This window comes from Osmerus mordax, chromosome 27 (genome assembly GCF_038355195.1).
Source record: "Osmerus mordax isolate fOsmMor3 chromosome 27, fOsmMor3.pri, whole genome shotgun sequence".
Taxonomy (NCBI): domain Eukaryota; kingdom Metazoa; phylum Chordata; class Actinopteri; order Osmeriformes; family Osmeridae; genus Osmerus; species Osmerus mordax.
Window position 1 is genome coordinate 2,016,059 of NC_090076.1, and position 17,045 is coordinate 2,033,103.

Sequence of the window (17,045 nt, forward strand, 5' to 3'; positions counted from 1 at the left end):
GGATCATTGGAGTACAGTTACCGGAAATCAGTTACCTCATAACCACACTCTGAAGCTACAAAGAGGACCGATTTAAGACTTTAAGACGTCAAACCTACCCTCCAACAACACATTACCTGGTATTTCTCACTACTACAGCATTGTCAACCCAAAGGGCTTGTTGGGAGTCAAGGACATGTAGAGTCATAGGTTTTGTTGAGGAGCAATCGAGGGGCAAACGCCTTGCAGGGAGGTTAAACATAACTTTTCATCTTAAGCAAATCCTCAAACTACTTAATCTGATCAAAAGACACTCCCCCTTGAGCAGCAGGGTAAGTATCCAATAACGTGAGTGTTTTTAGACATTCAGACTCACACTGACTGATGTTTCCTGTCTTTTAAACCTGCCAATACAGTGGCAAAACAATGAAATGTTTAAACTCTGCTGGGAAAGATCATTAGTTTTTTTAATATGATACCTGATTCTAAAAGACCAAATGTATGTGATGATTGTCTTCCTCCCCTGGGGGACCTTACCAATTGCATGCATACATGGAGTAAGGAATCGGCCCATGATTGATTTGAATCACATCACCTCCTCGATATACCATCTCTCACCCAAGCTAAAATATCATCAACATTTTGGCATATGAGTGGGTTGTTCTAACCTATCTCAGGACCCAATATATGATTGAGGTTCGGGTTAACATAAAACAGAGACTTTCTTAATTAGACTTAGGAGAGGGGAGGGTTTGAGTGGGATGTACCCACTGGAGGGTGTAGGGGAGCCAGTACACTAGATAGGAATGTAGGGATGGGACAGTGTTGAGGGGAGGGGCTAAGGGGTGGATACTGTGTTTGATTGTGGGTGAGGTGTGTTGGGAGAAGAGAGGTGATTTGTTTCTTATGAAGATTATAAAAAATTGATAAAAATAGGTTTATAGTGTGGTGAGAAAAACACAGAATATGTGTCTGAAACTTGACACACTGAAGAATGCAGTTGCATGAAAAGGAAGAAATTGGGCAATCCTGTGTAAAAATTGTCCTAACCTATGTGATCTAAACTTCCCCTGAAGTTTTTCCCTTCTAGTGATATATTTAAGCATTTACTCAAATTGCATTCATTCATTAAGAACCCGGTTTGAAACAAGCTCATTCTAACAACGACAGTACAACAACTGGCAGTATCTCAGCTGGAATCCCTAGTCCAACATTACCATCTGCAATGAAAATATGCCTCCAAAAACGAAAATAATCTTGAATTAAATTTTTGGAAAACTGGCTAACATAACAAGTTTACTGGAAGCGATACTTGAAAGTAACGGTGCGTTCACACTGCAGCGACGCGACAACATGCTTTCCATTCATTTTCAATGGAGGCAGGCGAGTCGCTTGCGTGGTGCATTTTGGGTAGCGATGTGACGCGATTCGAGTTGAGATTTTCTCAACTTTATGCAAATGAGGAGCGATTTTCGCTAGTGATGGCCAATTGGAGTGTTTTCATGTTTCTCGTAACGTAGCAACCATGGTAAACATTTCTATCTTTCAGTTTCAAGATGGAGGAGAAACTAATTGCCTGTGTGGCTGCATATCCAGTCGTGTACGATACGTTTATGTATTTGTACAAAGACATTAATAAAAAGAATGAGGCCTGGCGCAGGGTTGCCGACGTTGTCTTGTGCTCCTGGTGTTTTTTTTGTACTTTCAAATTCAGTCTTTCGTCACATTACGTAACTCCGTTCTGTGGTAACTAGCTAGCTAGCCCGGCTGGAACTCCCTAGTCGTATCGACAGATTAGCAGAGACTTCGAGTAATATAACAAAACGTTTTTTCTCGTCAACGTGTATGTCTATTAAACATTTTTTTATTTTGTGTTGGTGTGACGGTATGTAACAGACGTAGCCACGCTCCGTCACAACAAGGTGTCATTCGCCACTCGCTGGGCTCGAACGCACAACCTCTGACTTGCCAAGCGTGACCACTACCAACTACGCCAAAGAAAAGCTAGCTATTCGTTGACGCGGTTGGCCTGTTACATACCTGAGGAGTGAGTTTCACAGGTTCACACCCATTACATAGGATAAAACTTGTATTTTGAACGACATTGCGAGTACGTAAACCCAAGTCTGCACACATTGCCATGACGTTATACGAACTACAACAGTGACTTTAGAGAACTACAACTCTGCATTAACCTGTCTGACATGCCCCCGAGCGTGGTGCACTGTGGGAAGGCGAGCGATGGCAAGTGATTTGCGTTGTTGCAGTGTGAACGCACCGTAACAACATCCCTGGTCTGAAGACTCGGCACTCATGTGACCGGCTATCCACGTTGTAAGTAGGGAAAAGCGCATTAAACTTTGTCAGCTTCCCTTATACTTCCTCTATATCAGCCTTTATCAATCCTGGTCATTGATCCTGGTCACAGGTCTACTGTAGCCCTGCATGTTTTTTAGATGTTTATCTGCTCCAAATGACTGGTTGTGAAAACAAAAGTTGGAAGCAAGATATATAGACTACGACTAGGGTTGCCACCCTTCCTTTAAAATACGGAATTGTCCCGTATATGTTACGGGATTGATTACGGTCCCGTATTTCCCGAGTTGTCTTCAATGCAGCATCCCATGCAAATCATCCCACCCGCATTCTGTGAAGACTCGTCCTATTCTGCCCCTGATTGTGTAATACTCGCTGCCATCGTTGGTTTGATTGGTTTGTTTCAGGTTCACGGACAATCAGTCAGAGGAGGGTGGGTCTCCTGGCGGAGAGTCGATTTGAAAGAATGGCGGAGACAGCTCCAGATACCCACCGTGTCCAGCTCAGAAAGCTTCAGAGCTGAAACTAAACGGATGCAAAAGTAACGACGAGAGTGGGAGGAATCAAATACTTGGCTGGAAAGTGTCAGCGGAAATGAGTATCAAGGCAATTGCACAATTTGTCGGCTAGTGTTATCTGTTGCGCACGGTGGCCTTTCAGATGTGAGACAGCATGCCGCGGGAGAGCAACATTCCCGCAATGCTTGAGCTCACAGAAATCAGAGCACCGTCTCACAGTTTTTCATACCTCAATCATCTCCTGAGGCACATAGTGTAATGACAGTTTTTTAATCACCTCAATAATTTTCTGATTGATTACGTTAGATTTCATAGGCTGCCTATTTGTTAAGAAATAATGTTAACAGCTTAAATGAATCATGTTATGGTATGATTTGTTTATTAAGGTTAAGGTGTACAGTCAGACAAATTGGCATTATTTTAATAAGAGAGGTATATTTAATACATATTTAATAATAAAAATATAGTGCCGATGTGAAGCAAATAAACAACTTTGTTATGCTTAACCAATTTAAATGATTGCATCCTTCAATACTAGAATTAACAGTAGACTATATAAAATAGATTACCAAACTTACCAATAACTTACCAATAATAAAAAAAGTGTGTTTTACTTAAATTTAGAAATGCTTGTACATATGTTTCAGATAGGTATATATGGTTCACATCTCAAGTTCCTCCAAAAGCCTATTTTTTGTGGTCTCACTGTCAAACTTTGTTGGCCTATGTTTATTATCGTCATAGCTGTGTATTCAGCTATGACGATATGACCACTTGAGTTGTGATATAGAGATGGACTGAGTGCATCTGTTCACACTGTTCAATAGCAGATATCTTTTTATAATGTCCATGTATCAATCTTAATATTTTCATGAAAACTAAGTTGATTTACCACCACTGGCACGTCATCGGGCGTCCCTTATTTTTCTGTATTGAAGGTGGCAACCCTATTTGTACTAGGTCTGGGCTTTCGGTATATTAATCGGTGTTTTCCAGCTACATTTTTGGCGGTCCAATCAGCAAACAGAGGGAGTGGCTGAGAACGATGACGTTGATGTCGCGCCCTAGTTTGAGTTGTAGTTCAGTAATGGCAGCGGAGATAGGTGCGAGCAAAGCCATTCTGTCTGTTGTGGCAACGCTGCCGAATATCCAGGAGTTAGAGCCGGAGCAAGAACAATCTTTGCTGAGTTTTGTTGGTGGACATGATGTTGTGGCCCTCCTCCCCACGGGGTTCGGGAAAAGTTTGATTTTCCAGCTAGTTCCGTTAGTGGTGAAGGAGTTGGCTAAGGCGAACGCTAGCGTTTGGTTATGGCAGATCCAGAGTGGCTCTGGGCAGATCCAATAGTTTTAACCCTTTGACGCGTACGAACATACCGGTATGTCGAGTCCTGGCTGGTCCCTGAAGAGTACGGACATACCCGTATGTTTAGAACGCGTCCATAGAATGTCCAGTTTGGCTTATTACGTAACAATAAAGTCTTCAAAATTAGACTGTGTATATTATAAACACAAGTCTCAATGTACTGGATATTTTGAGAAAGTTTACCTTTATTATCCATATGAAAACGTTCAAAAAAATTAGTTAAGCTAATGTTAGCTAACAGCTAACCAAAAATGACTCACCCTTTACTCACGCCACCTAGTAAACCATAATATTTTCAGTTTTCCTTGACTTGGCTATCACTTCCAACACATGTTACTATTGTACAACCAACCACTGATCGAAATAATAGATATACGTTCACAAATATGCATCTAAAACATCCGACAATAGTTTGTCTGTCGTCATGTTTACTTGCGACCATCTTTGATTTTATGTGTTCTGGCAACAAAGATAATCCTTGATGATGTACCACTTGACCCCGTACATTTAGTCATTTATTTAGCAGATGCTCTTATCCAGAGCGTCTGCTCTGGATAAGACACCTCAGTATTTTCTTGTGAGAAGAGTAGGTTATCTCGTTGACCCTTTGACACCCACAATGCATTGAGTAGTGACCAAAACAAAAAATATGGCAGCCTACATTATTGGTATTAGCCAAGTTAGCTTGTCGACAGCTACACTACGATAATATATAATACCCATTCACTGTGGATTCACTTGTGTCAATATTTGAAAATCGGAACAGTAATGACAGTACTAAGTTAGTTTAATAAATATTTTAATAAGTTAAAAAACCCACACCAACACATTTCTTAATTTTTACCACAGTATCCTTTTACTCATTTCAGGTACATGGGAAAGGGTATAATCTTGTCATTGTCACGTTACATATCAAGGAATATCATTAGCACACAGCTATAAAAAAATATCACATCAAAATTATTTAAAACCTTGATGCTGTGTAGGGGTAGGCAAAGCTTCCGTCAACATATCGGCAAAAAGGTAAAGCATGTTTGAGTTGTGTGATGTACTAGTACATCACACAACTCACACAGCTGGCTATATTTAGGACATGATCCTTTACACAGGATCCACTATGATGATCCACAAATCAAAATTCTGATGTGACAGATCAATGGGGAATCGCTTTCTCTGTTAAAGGCTGTCCTCCGCGACCTTTTTGGTCTTTTTAAATCGAACTATTTGTATAATCCGTGTACTTCTCTAGCCATTATAAAGGCTATCCTTTCCCGGTTTTCTGCAACCACATTGCGCGTGCATCCCGAATGTTTACAAACAAATAATTGGTCTATAGAAATTCGATTTTAATGCGTCATAATCCATTTCTGGAACGTTGAGATATAACAAACTCACACGCATAAATAACTCACTCTGGGGGACCAGTCAAGAAATTTAGAATGGATTCTAGGTACATTTCTGTTTATTCTCTGCCCTCAGCGTAGGGGGGTGAGATGGAAAGGTATGCGTAACGAGTGCTAACATGAATGGGCATCAGGCAGGCGTGTGATTGATGTCTCTGCTGGCGTCTGTAGAGTTTTGTGCACATTTGTAATGTGCAGGTAGTTTTGACTAGCCTGGTCCTAACCAGACTCTCGTACATTTCATTTTTACAGAGAGTTTGGGAACGAAAGAGACAGAGAGTGATGGTGTTTTGTCAGAGTACCCGTCTTCAAGGAAGTTAACTCTTGTCAATGGAGCGTTCCCAAACCCTCTGTACAAATGAAATGTACGAGAGTCTGGTTAGGACCATGCTAGTCAAAACTACCTGCACATTACAAATGTGCACAAAACTCTCAATACCAAATCAACTATGACATTATAATCACCAGGGAGCATCATGTACATTGGCACTTTTCCTACCACTTTAGCCTCCTTGATCAGTTTCTTAAGGCATGGATATAGCAACAGGAACAATGTTAAAAGTAAAAAATACAAACGGTAATATAAAAATAGCAAACACCCCATATGCTACATAATCATTTGCATGAACGTACCAGAGCATTGGCCATTTGTTTAAAATAATTGCTTTCATGACGTGTATGAAGTGACTAGAATAGATGATGTGGACGTTGAACAAGTAATTAAGAGATGACAGAGAATTGCAATCTGAGAAATACAGGTACCAAAACCATTGAGAAGAACTGTCATCACTAGCTGCATCACAGGCACTGCATTAGCTATTTATAATTGTCACGAGTGTCACGACATCACGGGCACTGTGCCCTATCTATAATTCCAAGAATCGTTGTGTGTGTGTGCCACCAATTTTATCACAGGCACTGTGCACTATAGTTCAAGTAATCTGTATTTGTGTGTTTCACTGGCATGTTAATCACCGACTGCATCACGGGCACTGTGCACTAGTTAGTATAATTAATATATTCAGCACATTGTGGAACTGGTAACCAGCATAGATCAAATGTCCATGGTCCGATCCTGGGGAGGAGTATGGGAATAATTTGATCATATTTATCCATCCATCCATCATCTGCCGCTTTTCCGGGGGTCGGGTCGCGGGGGCAGAAACCTAAGCAGGGAGGCCCAGACTTCCCTCTCCCCGGCCACTTCCACCAGCTCTTCCTGGGTGACCCCGAGGCGTTCCCAGGCCAGCCAAGAGACATAGTCCCTCCAGCGTGTCCTGGGTCTACCCCGGGGCCTCTTCCCAGTGAGACGTGCCCAGAACACCAGGAGGCATCCTTATCAGATGCCCGAGCCACCTCAACTGGCTCCTCTCGACTCGGAGGAGCAGCGGTTCTACTCTGAGCCCCTTCCGGATGACCGAGCTTCTCACCCTATCTCTAAGGGAGAGCCCGGACACCCTGCGGAGAAAACTCATTTCGGCCGCTTGTATTCGCGATCTCGTTCTTTCGGTCACTACCCACAGTTCGTGACCATAGGTGAGGGTAGGAACGTAGATCGACTGGTAAATAGAGAGCTTCGCCTTTCGACTCAGCTCCTTCTTCACCACGACGGACCGATGCAGAGCCCGCATCACTGCGGATGCCGCACCGATCCGCCTGTCGATCTCGTGCTCCATTCTTCCCTCACTCGTGAACAAGACCCCGAGATACTTGAACTCCTCCGCTTGGGTCAAGATCTTCTCCCCGACCCGGAGATTGCACGCCACCCTTTTCCGGTCGATAACCATGGCCTCAGATTTGGAGGTGCTGATTCCCATCTCAGCCGCTTCGCATTCGGTTGCGAACCGCTCCAGTGAGAGCTGAAGGTCACGGCCCAATGAAGCCATCAGGACCACATCATCGACTTGAAATTTGCCTGTAATTGCTGAGAAATCCGGGATCTGGGTTTTGTTTTTTAAGCAGGGGCTTAAAGATTTCTTGTTGAAAGACGTCAGGGACTTGGACAGTTACAATAGATGCATTAACAATACTAAACATGGGTGGTCCAAAACTAGGGAGGAGTTCTTTATGAAGTTTGGCAGAAAGGGGGTCAAGAAGGCAGCTGGTGGGTTTCGATAATTCTATTAGCTTGATGAATGCTTCCATAGAGAAAGGGTTGAAGTGGGTGAGATCTTCAACACGCAGTGTGCTTCGTATAGAGGACGATTCAGTGTTCGTGGTCATTTGTCTAGGGTAAGTCTGTAGTTTGTTCCTAATTGCATAGATTCTGTGCAGTCAGAACTAATGAGCAAAACCCAACAGATGACAACAACTAATTACAACAGACCAAACCAAAACAGACATTCAACAAGACACAGGAACACAAAGAAGACGAGCCCAGTGCTCTGAGGAGGTGGGTCGTTACAGGTATATTGAAGCATTGTTAACAGGCTGCAGAGGGGATCAAAAGTATGTGGTTTATTACTGGGGAAGAGTAAAGTGATACTTTTTGTTTCAAAACTCACTGAAATTGAAAATTATAATAAAATATTTTCTCATTCTTATTAGGTTACAATTATTGAGTAGTGTACCTCGCATTCTTGTTACAGCATGCCCTACTTACAAGGCTATCTCTCCAATGAGCCAACAAACAATTTGATACCCCTTCATCTTTTGTGACTTTTCCCATTCAGGAGTAAAAGTACAGTGTCATGGGGAGGTGTCATTTCCTTAAATTACACACATTTCCCACTCCTCCCACACAGAGACATTTCTGTTGTTGGGCTGGTTGGCCTTAGAAGTGAATAGGAGATAGAGTACTAGTGTTCCTAATATACTTTCATACCTCTAAATCATCTCCAATCACAGGTTTGTGCTTTCCTGAATTGGAAGTTTACAGTTCACTGCTTGATTGATTGTTGAATACAAATAAACAAAACAAGTTCAGTCAAGACACTCACGTGATTGATTTCACCATTTATTCATACACATGACAAATGGTTTAACATTGGCGGAATGGATGTACATGGGGAAGCGCTCCCTGCCTTCACTGCAGCATGCATGACATGAGCCAGGGAGCAACAAGTTAAATCCCCCACGGGGAGAACAGATATACCACATGGGGGAGAAGGGGATGGTGGTGGGTGGCAGCAGCGCAGAACACAAGGGGAATCGAGGACGTGTGTGCGTGCATGTGTGCGACTTTATAGCGCCGCCTATCAAGCTAAGCCTATGGGCTGAGAACACGGCGATGGGTGATACGGCGCGCGCTGCCAGAGTTCCATGCCTGAACTAGCTCCGCCCATTTCAGTCAAGACACTCACGTGATTGATTTCACCATTTATTCATACACATGACAAATGGTTTAACATTGGCGGGATGGATGTACATGGGGAAGCGCTCCCTGCCTTCACTGCAGCATGCATGACATGAGGCAGGGAGCAACAAGTTAAATCCCCAAAACACAGACACTCCGCCAGTCTATACTATGTGTAAAGCGGAGCGTCGCTCCTCCTGAGCCTCAGGAGGACCACATGACATCCCAGTGTTACTTGCAACAAAACTATGTGTGAGACAAACCAGCGGTGCATCCGCTGTTCCCAGGGCATCTAGACGGACGTCCCCATGTAGACACTGGATTCTGATGGCGACGTAGCGCATCAGAGGACGTCTGCGGATCACCACGGCTGCATGGAGATCCGAAGAGACATACTACCATTGCAATGTATGAAGCCACCCAACCACAGGATACATGCGGACCACATTGGTCACCGGAGGTCTCAGACCTGCTCAGCCCGAGCGACCTGCTCAGCCCGAGCGCCCTGCTCAGCCCGAGCGCCCTGCTCACCCGAGCGCCCTGCTCGGCTGCTTCTCGGGGCGCCTGCTCGGCGCCTGCTCGGGCGCCTGCTCGGCTTCTGCTCGGGCGCCTGCTCTGCTTGGGCGCCTGCTCGGTTTCCTGAGCGCCTGCTCAGCTTGAGCGCCTTCTCGAGCGCCTGCTTGGCTTCCTGAGCGCCTGCTCAGCTTGGAGGCCTGCTCAGCTTGAGCGCCTTCTCGAGCGCCTGCTCGGTTTCCTGAGCGCCAGCTCAGCTTGGAGGCCTGCTCAGCTTGAGCGCCTTCTCGAGCGCCTGCTCGGTTTCCTGAGCGCCTGCTCGGTTTCCTGAGCGCCTGCTCGGTTTCCTGAGCGCCTGCTCAGCTTCCTGAGCGCCTGCTCAGCCTCCTGAGCGCCTGCTCAGCTTGGAGGCCTGCTCAGCATGAGCGCCTTCTCGGTTTCCTGAGCTCCTTCTCGGTTTCCTGAGTTCCTGCTCGGCTTCCTGAGCGCCTGCTCAGCTTCCTGGGCGCCTGCTCAGCTCCCTGAGCACTTGCTCGGCTTCTTCTAGAGCACCTGCTCGGCTCTTCTTGAGCGCCTGCTCGGCTTCTTCTTGAGCGCCTGCTCGGCTTCTTCTGGAGCGCCTGCTCAGCTGCTCGGCCTAGAGTAGATAGTCGCATAGCGTTATCCAATGCAAGCCTCTATTGTGTACCGGCTGCAAGTATCGCCCGACACCGTCCCGGTCTCTGTTCTCAAGCGCTCATGAGTTCTGCGCTTCCACGACGTCCAGCGCGGACGTGGACACCAGAAGCAGCCGCCCTGATCCGGAAGGAATACGCCGTATACGGCTCCGGGGACAGGCCATAGCACTCGCACAGAACTTAGTGGAGTTGCGTGAGCCACGATCTGGTCGTGGCCTTGCCGGCTGCGTCACTGGTAAACAGGGGCTCATCAGGTGTCGCCCGGGGCGGTACAGCAGGTACTGGCGCATGAAGGAGAGGGGACAAAAGGTAGTTAGTGTGGACCATCACAGTAGGGGTACCTTTACACCGCAGAATCCAAGAAACACTATCGAGCAGGGTGTCGACTTAGCACGAAGCACCCCTGTCTCAGTGGTAGTTTGTGCAGTAAAGGTGGAGTGTTAGGAAGACGTTAGTCTGCCTTCAGCCCGCTGCTTCCATGCACCGCTCATTACAAGACGGAGAGACGGGCTCCCCAGAAGGCTGCATGATGAAGGATCTGCACACCGAACGTACAACTGGACACCTGCCACCAATGCTTTGATGGACACGGTTGCAGCTTGCGGGACTCGAAACGGTGCACCCTGCAAAGGGCACAGCACAGACATGTTTACAGGCAGAGGGCTCGCAGAGAACGCATCATGGTATGCATAAGAATATCGAAGCTAGGCAGGGGTTGACGGTATTCAGCTGCCCTTTGACGAGGGCACAGATCGGGGAAGCGTCCCTGCAAGCTACCTGCAGCATGCAGATACCTATTGTAATCAGTATAGCTGGCTTCATGCGGACCATCTCACAAGCTTCTCGGTTCATCATTATCGTTACTCATTTTCTGACACATTGATTACATCAGACACACGCATATAAGCATCCAAAACAGCATATCATGGGACCTTATATGCGTCTCTAATAAGTAAGAGACATAACTAGTAGTATATGGAATTGCAGCAGGATTAGCATCGTAGATTCATTCCTTTACAGGACGCATCCTAGTAAACTATTACTGCTATTAACCGACAACGTTTGCTGTCTCCATTGTTAGGCTACTTAAAATGTCACTAGGACGATGTACTCCAGTGCTTCCGCTGTACTCATAATACCGCTGCTCGGAATTGAAAGGACGTCATCAAACGCGAGCGAGTAGATTGGATCTGCTCCACGATTCTAACAACCAACTTAAACGGCGCGAATACAGCAAGCACTTCTGTTCGGCTCGGTCAAGCAGTGACAAACAGGGCAGCTTAGTAACAGTAACACTACTAATGGCTAGCAGCTACCTAGCAAACTCTGGCTGCTTCTTCGAATGCGGGCTTGTGCAGCAAAGCATTAATGCTCCTATTGTAGACTGAGAAGCGTGCACATTGCATTGTTCTTGCACGATATGTCCAACCCTACACCCCGCACTCGATCAGACGCCTGTCCAACAGGTCAGTGCACCGAGAAAACCTGAACGTGATTCACGATGGTACCTGCAAATGACGCTCCTCGGATATGCCAGATATGCCGCGAGTGCTCGTGGTCGGCTCCTGAACGCGAGCCCCCTTTTGGACAGCACAACAGGAGCACGGGAAACGGAGCCGCCCTTCGCCGGAGCCTTCCCCGGGCAGCATGCAGGGGAGCGGATGGAACGACCTCGCCGCACTCAAGGAAAAAACAGCTCCTAGTGGCCGAACCCCATGTTGTACAACGGACAGTCCTTTGTTGACCGACAAGGCCAAACGGGAACTGCGCCTGACTCGGCGCCCCGAATTCCACCGACCCCATCGGTTCAGGGCTCCTGGGATGGAGAATCATCGGGAAGCAGCTCGAAACCTTCGTTCAGATCCCCAAAACACGCACACGGTGTCCGGGACCGAAGAGACGGACAGGGAAACACGAACGACAGACAGGCCAACACAGAGAACGGGGAGCGACCAGCAACGGCAGCAGCGCAGAACACAAGGGGAATCGAGGACGCGTGTGCGTGCATGTGTGCGACTTTATAGCGCCGCCTATCAAGCTAAGCCTATGGGCTGAGAACACGGCGATGGGTGATACGGCGCGCGCTGCCCGAGTTCCATGCCTGAACTAGTTCCGCCTATTTATAACAATTAATCCAACTTTTCACATGCATCATTGAGAGAATTTACCAACAATCTCTCCTTTACACAAATTATATGACTCACAATTTGTTTTAGAACAAGCTTTCATCCAGTCATATTCAAAGTGGTATGTATTTGCACCGATGTGATTAGAACTATGATTCGTAACATTATGGTTATGAATGAATACTAACTTTTCAGTTGTCAAAATTTCCATTCAGTTATTTTTGAGCATTTGTGAGTTTAAAGTCATTGGACGGGTTGGACCAAACTAAAAAACACAAAATGCAATCAGGTTTTACACCTGACTATCAATGTTCCAATGAAAACATGAATGCAGCTTTACTCCCCCGCCCCTGGAGATTAAAATGAAAAGGTGCACCAATGGCCCAGTCAAAAAGCATGTTCATGAGCAGATTAAAAAAAACAACATCTGTGTGTTCAGTCAGCCATTTTAACAGATTATAGTTTAGTGTAGTCAGTATAGTCAACAAATGGCTATTTCAATACATAGTAAAACAGTTTTACAATTAGGAAAGCTTTTCATTCCAGTAGAAATGTACAGTAGAAAACTACAACTTTAAATGTTCATAGTTCTTATGAATCATAATACTTAAAAGAAAATGTTAAAAAAATGTCTTACATTCAGCATGTACACTTCCTTGTGTTTCCAGTTTCTAGGAATCCTGGTGGCAATCCTACTGCTTCAAATAGTTGCTGCTGTGCTCGGATTTGTTTTCTCTGATATGGTAAATGATGACATGGTGGAACTGTTAAGATGTTATTTGTCATCTATTTCAGATGATAAAACCTTTTGCAGAGGATGATAGTATGTTCAAGGTTCTTCTTGTGTTGCCTTTCATTTTTCAGGTCTTGGAAAGGACAGAGAAGCTGATGAGAAAAGCCATTGTACGTTATCGAGAAGATTTGGACTTGGAAAATGTCATTGACTTTGTTCAAAAAAAGGTGCCTATTCCATTAAAATTTATAAATAGTAAGTGGTCTGGTAAGGAGTTAGAACCTATAATCTGCCACCAACAATACTTGGAACTAGTACTAAGAACAGTACTGGTACAAAATTAGATACCCTAAATATTCAGTCAATTGTTTATTTTTTTTACTGATTGGTTAGGAAGATAACACATCTCAATAATTACTTATCCAGTAGTTCTATGGCTGAATGAATTTAGAATAGTAGTTTAATCTACACCCAAAATTATTATTTAAAATCAACATTGAAATGTTATATTTGTTTAAACTAGACATACTGTGGCAACCACTGAGCGCAGCCAGGGGACAACAGCACTTTACCAAAGGAACCATACAGACCACAGACAGGGTTGAGAAAAAAATACCAGGGTGAAGCAACGCCCCAGGAGGTAATAGCGCAGTTTATCGAGTGCCCACTTGATGGCAAGCGCCTCCTTGTCCACGGTGGAGTACGCTCGTTCATTCGGCAGGTACTTCCAGCTGACATGTGTTATCGGGTGCTCACCGTTTCACACGTGGGACAGCCCCCAATCCCACTTCCAACACATCTGTGTGAACAAGGAAAGGGAGCGAAAAGTCAGGGGTCACTAGCACCGGCCCCGTACACAAGGCCTGCCTCTGGAAGTCAAAAACCTCCTCTGCGTCTTGTCCGGCCGCTGCTTCCTTGTCAGGTCATGTAGGGGGCTTGCCATGGTCGTGTACCAGGGTATACACCACTGATAGCAGGACTTGAAATTGCGACCATTTTGGTCGTATTTGCTCCTGAAATTGTATCTCTGCGACCTCAAAACATATTTGGGAGCATTTGTGCGAGTGCAAATAATCATTATGGTGCGACTTGTTTTCATTCTTTACAAAACACTCACTAATTAGCCTACTGCACAGCGTACACATGGGTACGACACTGTATCGCTGCCCGACAGCGTCTTGCCTCTTCTCATCCTCTGGTGGTCCTTTGCACTAGGAGTTTCCTGGTCATACCTGTCAAACAGGATGATTTTCTTGGAACTGGGAGGGTAGTGGGCCAGTCGAATGCCGAAGCTTGCAGCCAGGTCTCCTGCGGTCCCGTCGATTGGCCAGACAACATGGTAGAGCAGCTGGCCAGCGTCTACCAGCACCACGTCTGGAGCAGGTTGAGTCGTGACAGAGACACCAAGACACTTGACGAGCACTGCCTTGTCGCCTTTCCTCAAGTAGCCATACTCGTCGATCAGGGCAGTAGGTACTGGACTTAGCTCAAAATGGAAGATGTTGGCTACCTCCATGCTGCGCTGCTCCCCCACGACCAACAGCCTGCTGAACAGCGTCTCAACATCGTAGATGGCCTTCCCCTTCACAATGACTGACTTCTTGAGCTCCTCCATTGATTTGACCTTTTTCTTGATCGTTGTGTGGAAGTCAGTGCTTAGCAAAGCAGAGAACTGCTTGCTCTGCTTACTCCCAATAGCCAGTGCATCCTGAACATTTACTGTGTTGGGCGCCACTTGGCCATTGCAGATGTTATAGAGACCTGGATGCTGCTCGTTGAGGGGGTGGGTGTACTTCTCTAGCACCGTCGCAATCTTATTTCGATCAGCCTCATCTAGTTTTCTTCTTCCCTCGCCTTCCTCCTTGTGCTTGTTCTTTTCCTCCCTGTCCAGTCCACCATGTTGCTTTTTGTCCCTAGCTTCACTGTTCATGTCTTCCATGGCAATGTTGTGGTGGCTGCAGACACTAAAACTGTTGACCCACACAGCCACTTGCTCGGCACTGGTGGAAATGCCCTTTATACCTCCAGCACCCTTCCCTCGCTTGATGTATGTCTGCTTGCCGAACTGATCTGCTGGCACTGCTGTCCCGTTGTCCGAATGCCGACAGACGTGTGTGCCTGCCAGTAAGTCCTCTTTGGCACGCTGGGGAAGGTGCTCCATGTGCCGCATGTACCAGCTTAGGTAGCGGGCATAATTGCGGTGACCAGCAGCAAAGAAATATGGCAGCATCTCCTTCAGACAGTGTTGTTTTGTGAGGAAGTCACCGTTCTGCTCTCCGTTCTTTTACACTGTCTGACCTCCACCCACCTGTGAGGGTTCTTACTGTCTTTCGGCTTGCACTCTTTCCCACACAACAGACAGTCTCGCTTGAACTCAAAGTCACTACATTGGGACTTCAAAAGCCTTTTGGATGTGAGCCTGTGTCGCCTTTCTCTTAATCTGTTAATCAAAAATGTCTGTTTCTTTGAACCTGGATGTGAGTTTCCACTAGTAAAGAGTCAAATATTGACATGGCCTCAGTTTGTTTTTCATGATCAGTGCAGACATATAATACATAGTTTGACCTTTGACCTTCAGTTGACCATGACCCCTTAACTCTTTATAACCACATGTAAAAGCCTGGAGCACTTTAACCCTAATGTAAATGTAAAATACAGTATAACATTATTTCCAGTAAAAGCAATCAAAATAGACTTTTGACCTTCTGTTGACCTTGACTTTGAACCCGTAACAAAAACTAATAACTTCAGAAATGGACTCCGTGCCCTTGAAACCACATAAAAAGAGGTATTACACGACCCTCTAGGTCATTAAGATCAAAAGTTGAAAATTGGCCAAACAACAATATGGTGGCAGCCACCATCTTCAATTCTGAGAAATGCTCAATGTTGCACAAGTAGCAACAAAGCTAATTTAGATCTTCAAACTGCATAGAACACAATTCTGTAAAAATGTTTACAGTAATTGGGTGTGCTCAAGCCTTCGGCGAGAGCACAACCTTAGTTCTCTCACATATATATTTATTTATTATTATTTATTTTCGCCCCCCTAAGGATCAGTCAATATTTGGACTACATACACAACGGCGGTGCCAAAAGGTTCGTCTTGGTAGCGATTGCGTTTGTTGTATTTTTATTTATGTTCCGTTGCATGGTTTAAGTAGAAATTGCGTTTTTGTGGTGAAAAGTGAAGCTAACGGTGGCTAATTTGCTAGCCACAGTCACTGACGTTACTAACGTCACGAAAACACGCGTGACTACCTGTAGCAGAACATTCGTTTCACATCTGTTAACTTGGGGGATAGCTAGGCTAACTATAGCTATACTGCAAGGCAGCTGCAGGAACGCCACAAGCAAAGAGGCCAGGGTGATAACTATTTACTCATTTTACTTTGTGATGTGAAACACAATTATGAAATGTAATGTACAATATTAGCTGATATTATTAAGGAAGTAGGCCCACATCTACTTTTGGAAACGGTAGTCTACTATTTCACTGAAGCATTAGCATCATGACATTAGCCTCTGTTGCCCGGGCAACATATACTACAGTGGTCTATGATGCATCTGTTTTCAATCTTTAAAATAAACATTCCTCACAAATACATTTTCGTTGTAGGATTTATTATGACATTACATTTCAAGTAAACGATTTGTGGGTGAAATTATCATTACCTGTGGTTTCAAACCAGTGTTGCTCACTGCAACGCTGAAGCCTACGCGAGACACTACAAAAACATCTACACAGCTGTAGGAAGTCAAACGGCGACAGAACATGTTCGGCACTCCCCTTACTTAAATCAAAAGTCTATCTAACTACTAACCTGAACTTCATTGCCACAGCCTAAACGTTGTCAATCTGTTCATGAAAATAATTAATTTCAGCCTAAACCGTACAACGGAACGTTAAATCCAATTCAACCAACGCAATCGCTACCAAGACGAACACAGCAGTAGTCTACTAGTACTGTACCGTAGTAGTACAATTTACCGGGGCAGCTTCTCCACACAGGGCTATATCGCATTTTGCGTTGTTACTGACAATGATCGCTACCAGTGAGCTTTTTATGAATGAGCGATTTTCCACTAAATAAATGTCAAGCTTATTTACGTTTTGGGGGG

At 45.1% G+C, this 17,045-nt stretch overlaps 1 protein-coding gene across 1 annotated transcript in view; it reads left to right on the forward strand.

Moving 5' to 3' along the window:
* The window catches only part of zgc:113223 (uncharacterized protein LOC541424 homolog), a 134,234-nt gene that overhangs the window by 2,418 nt on the left and 114,771 nt on the right, over positions 1-17,045 (forward strand). Inside the window, exons 4-5 of the mRNA XM_067230693.1 lie at positions 12,859-12,933; positions 13,055-13,150. Of these exons, the coding sequence (XP_067086794.1) occupies positions 12,859-12,933; positions 13,055-13,150 (171 nt within the window). The remainder of the gene's footprint in view (positions 1-12,858; positions 12,934-13,054; positions 13,151-17,045) is intronic.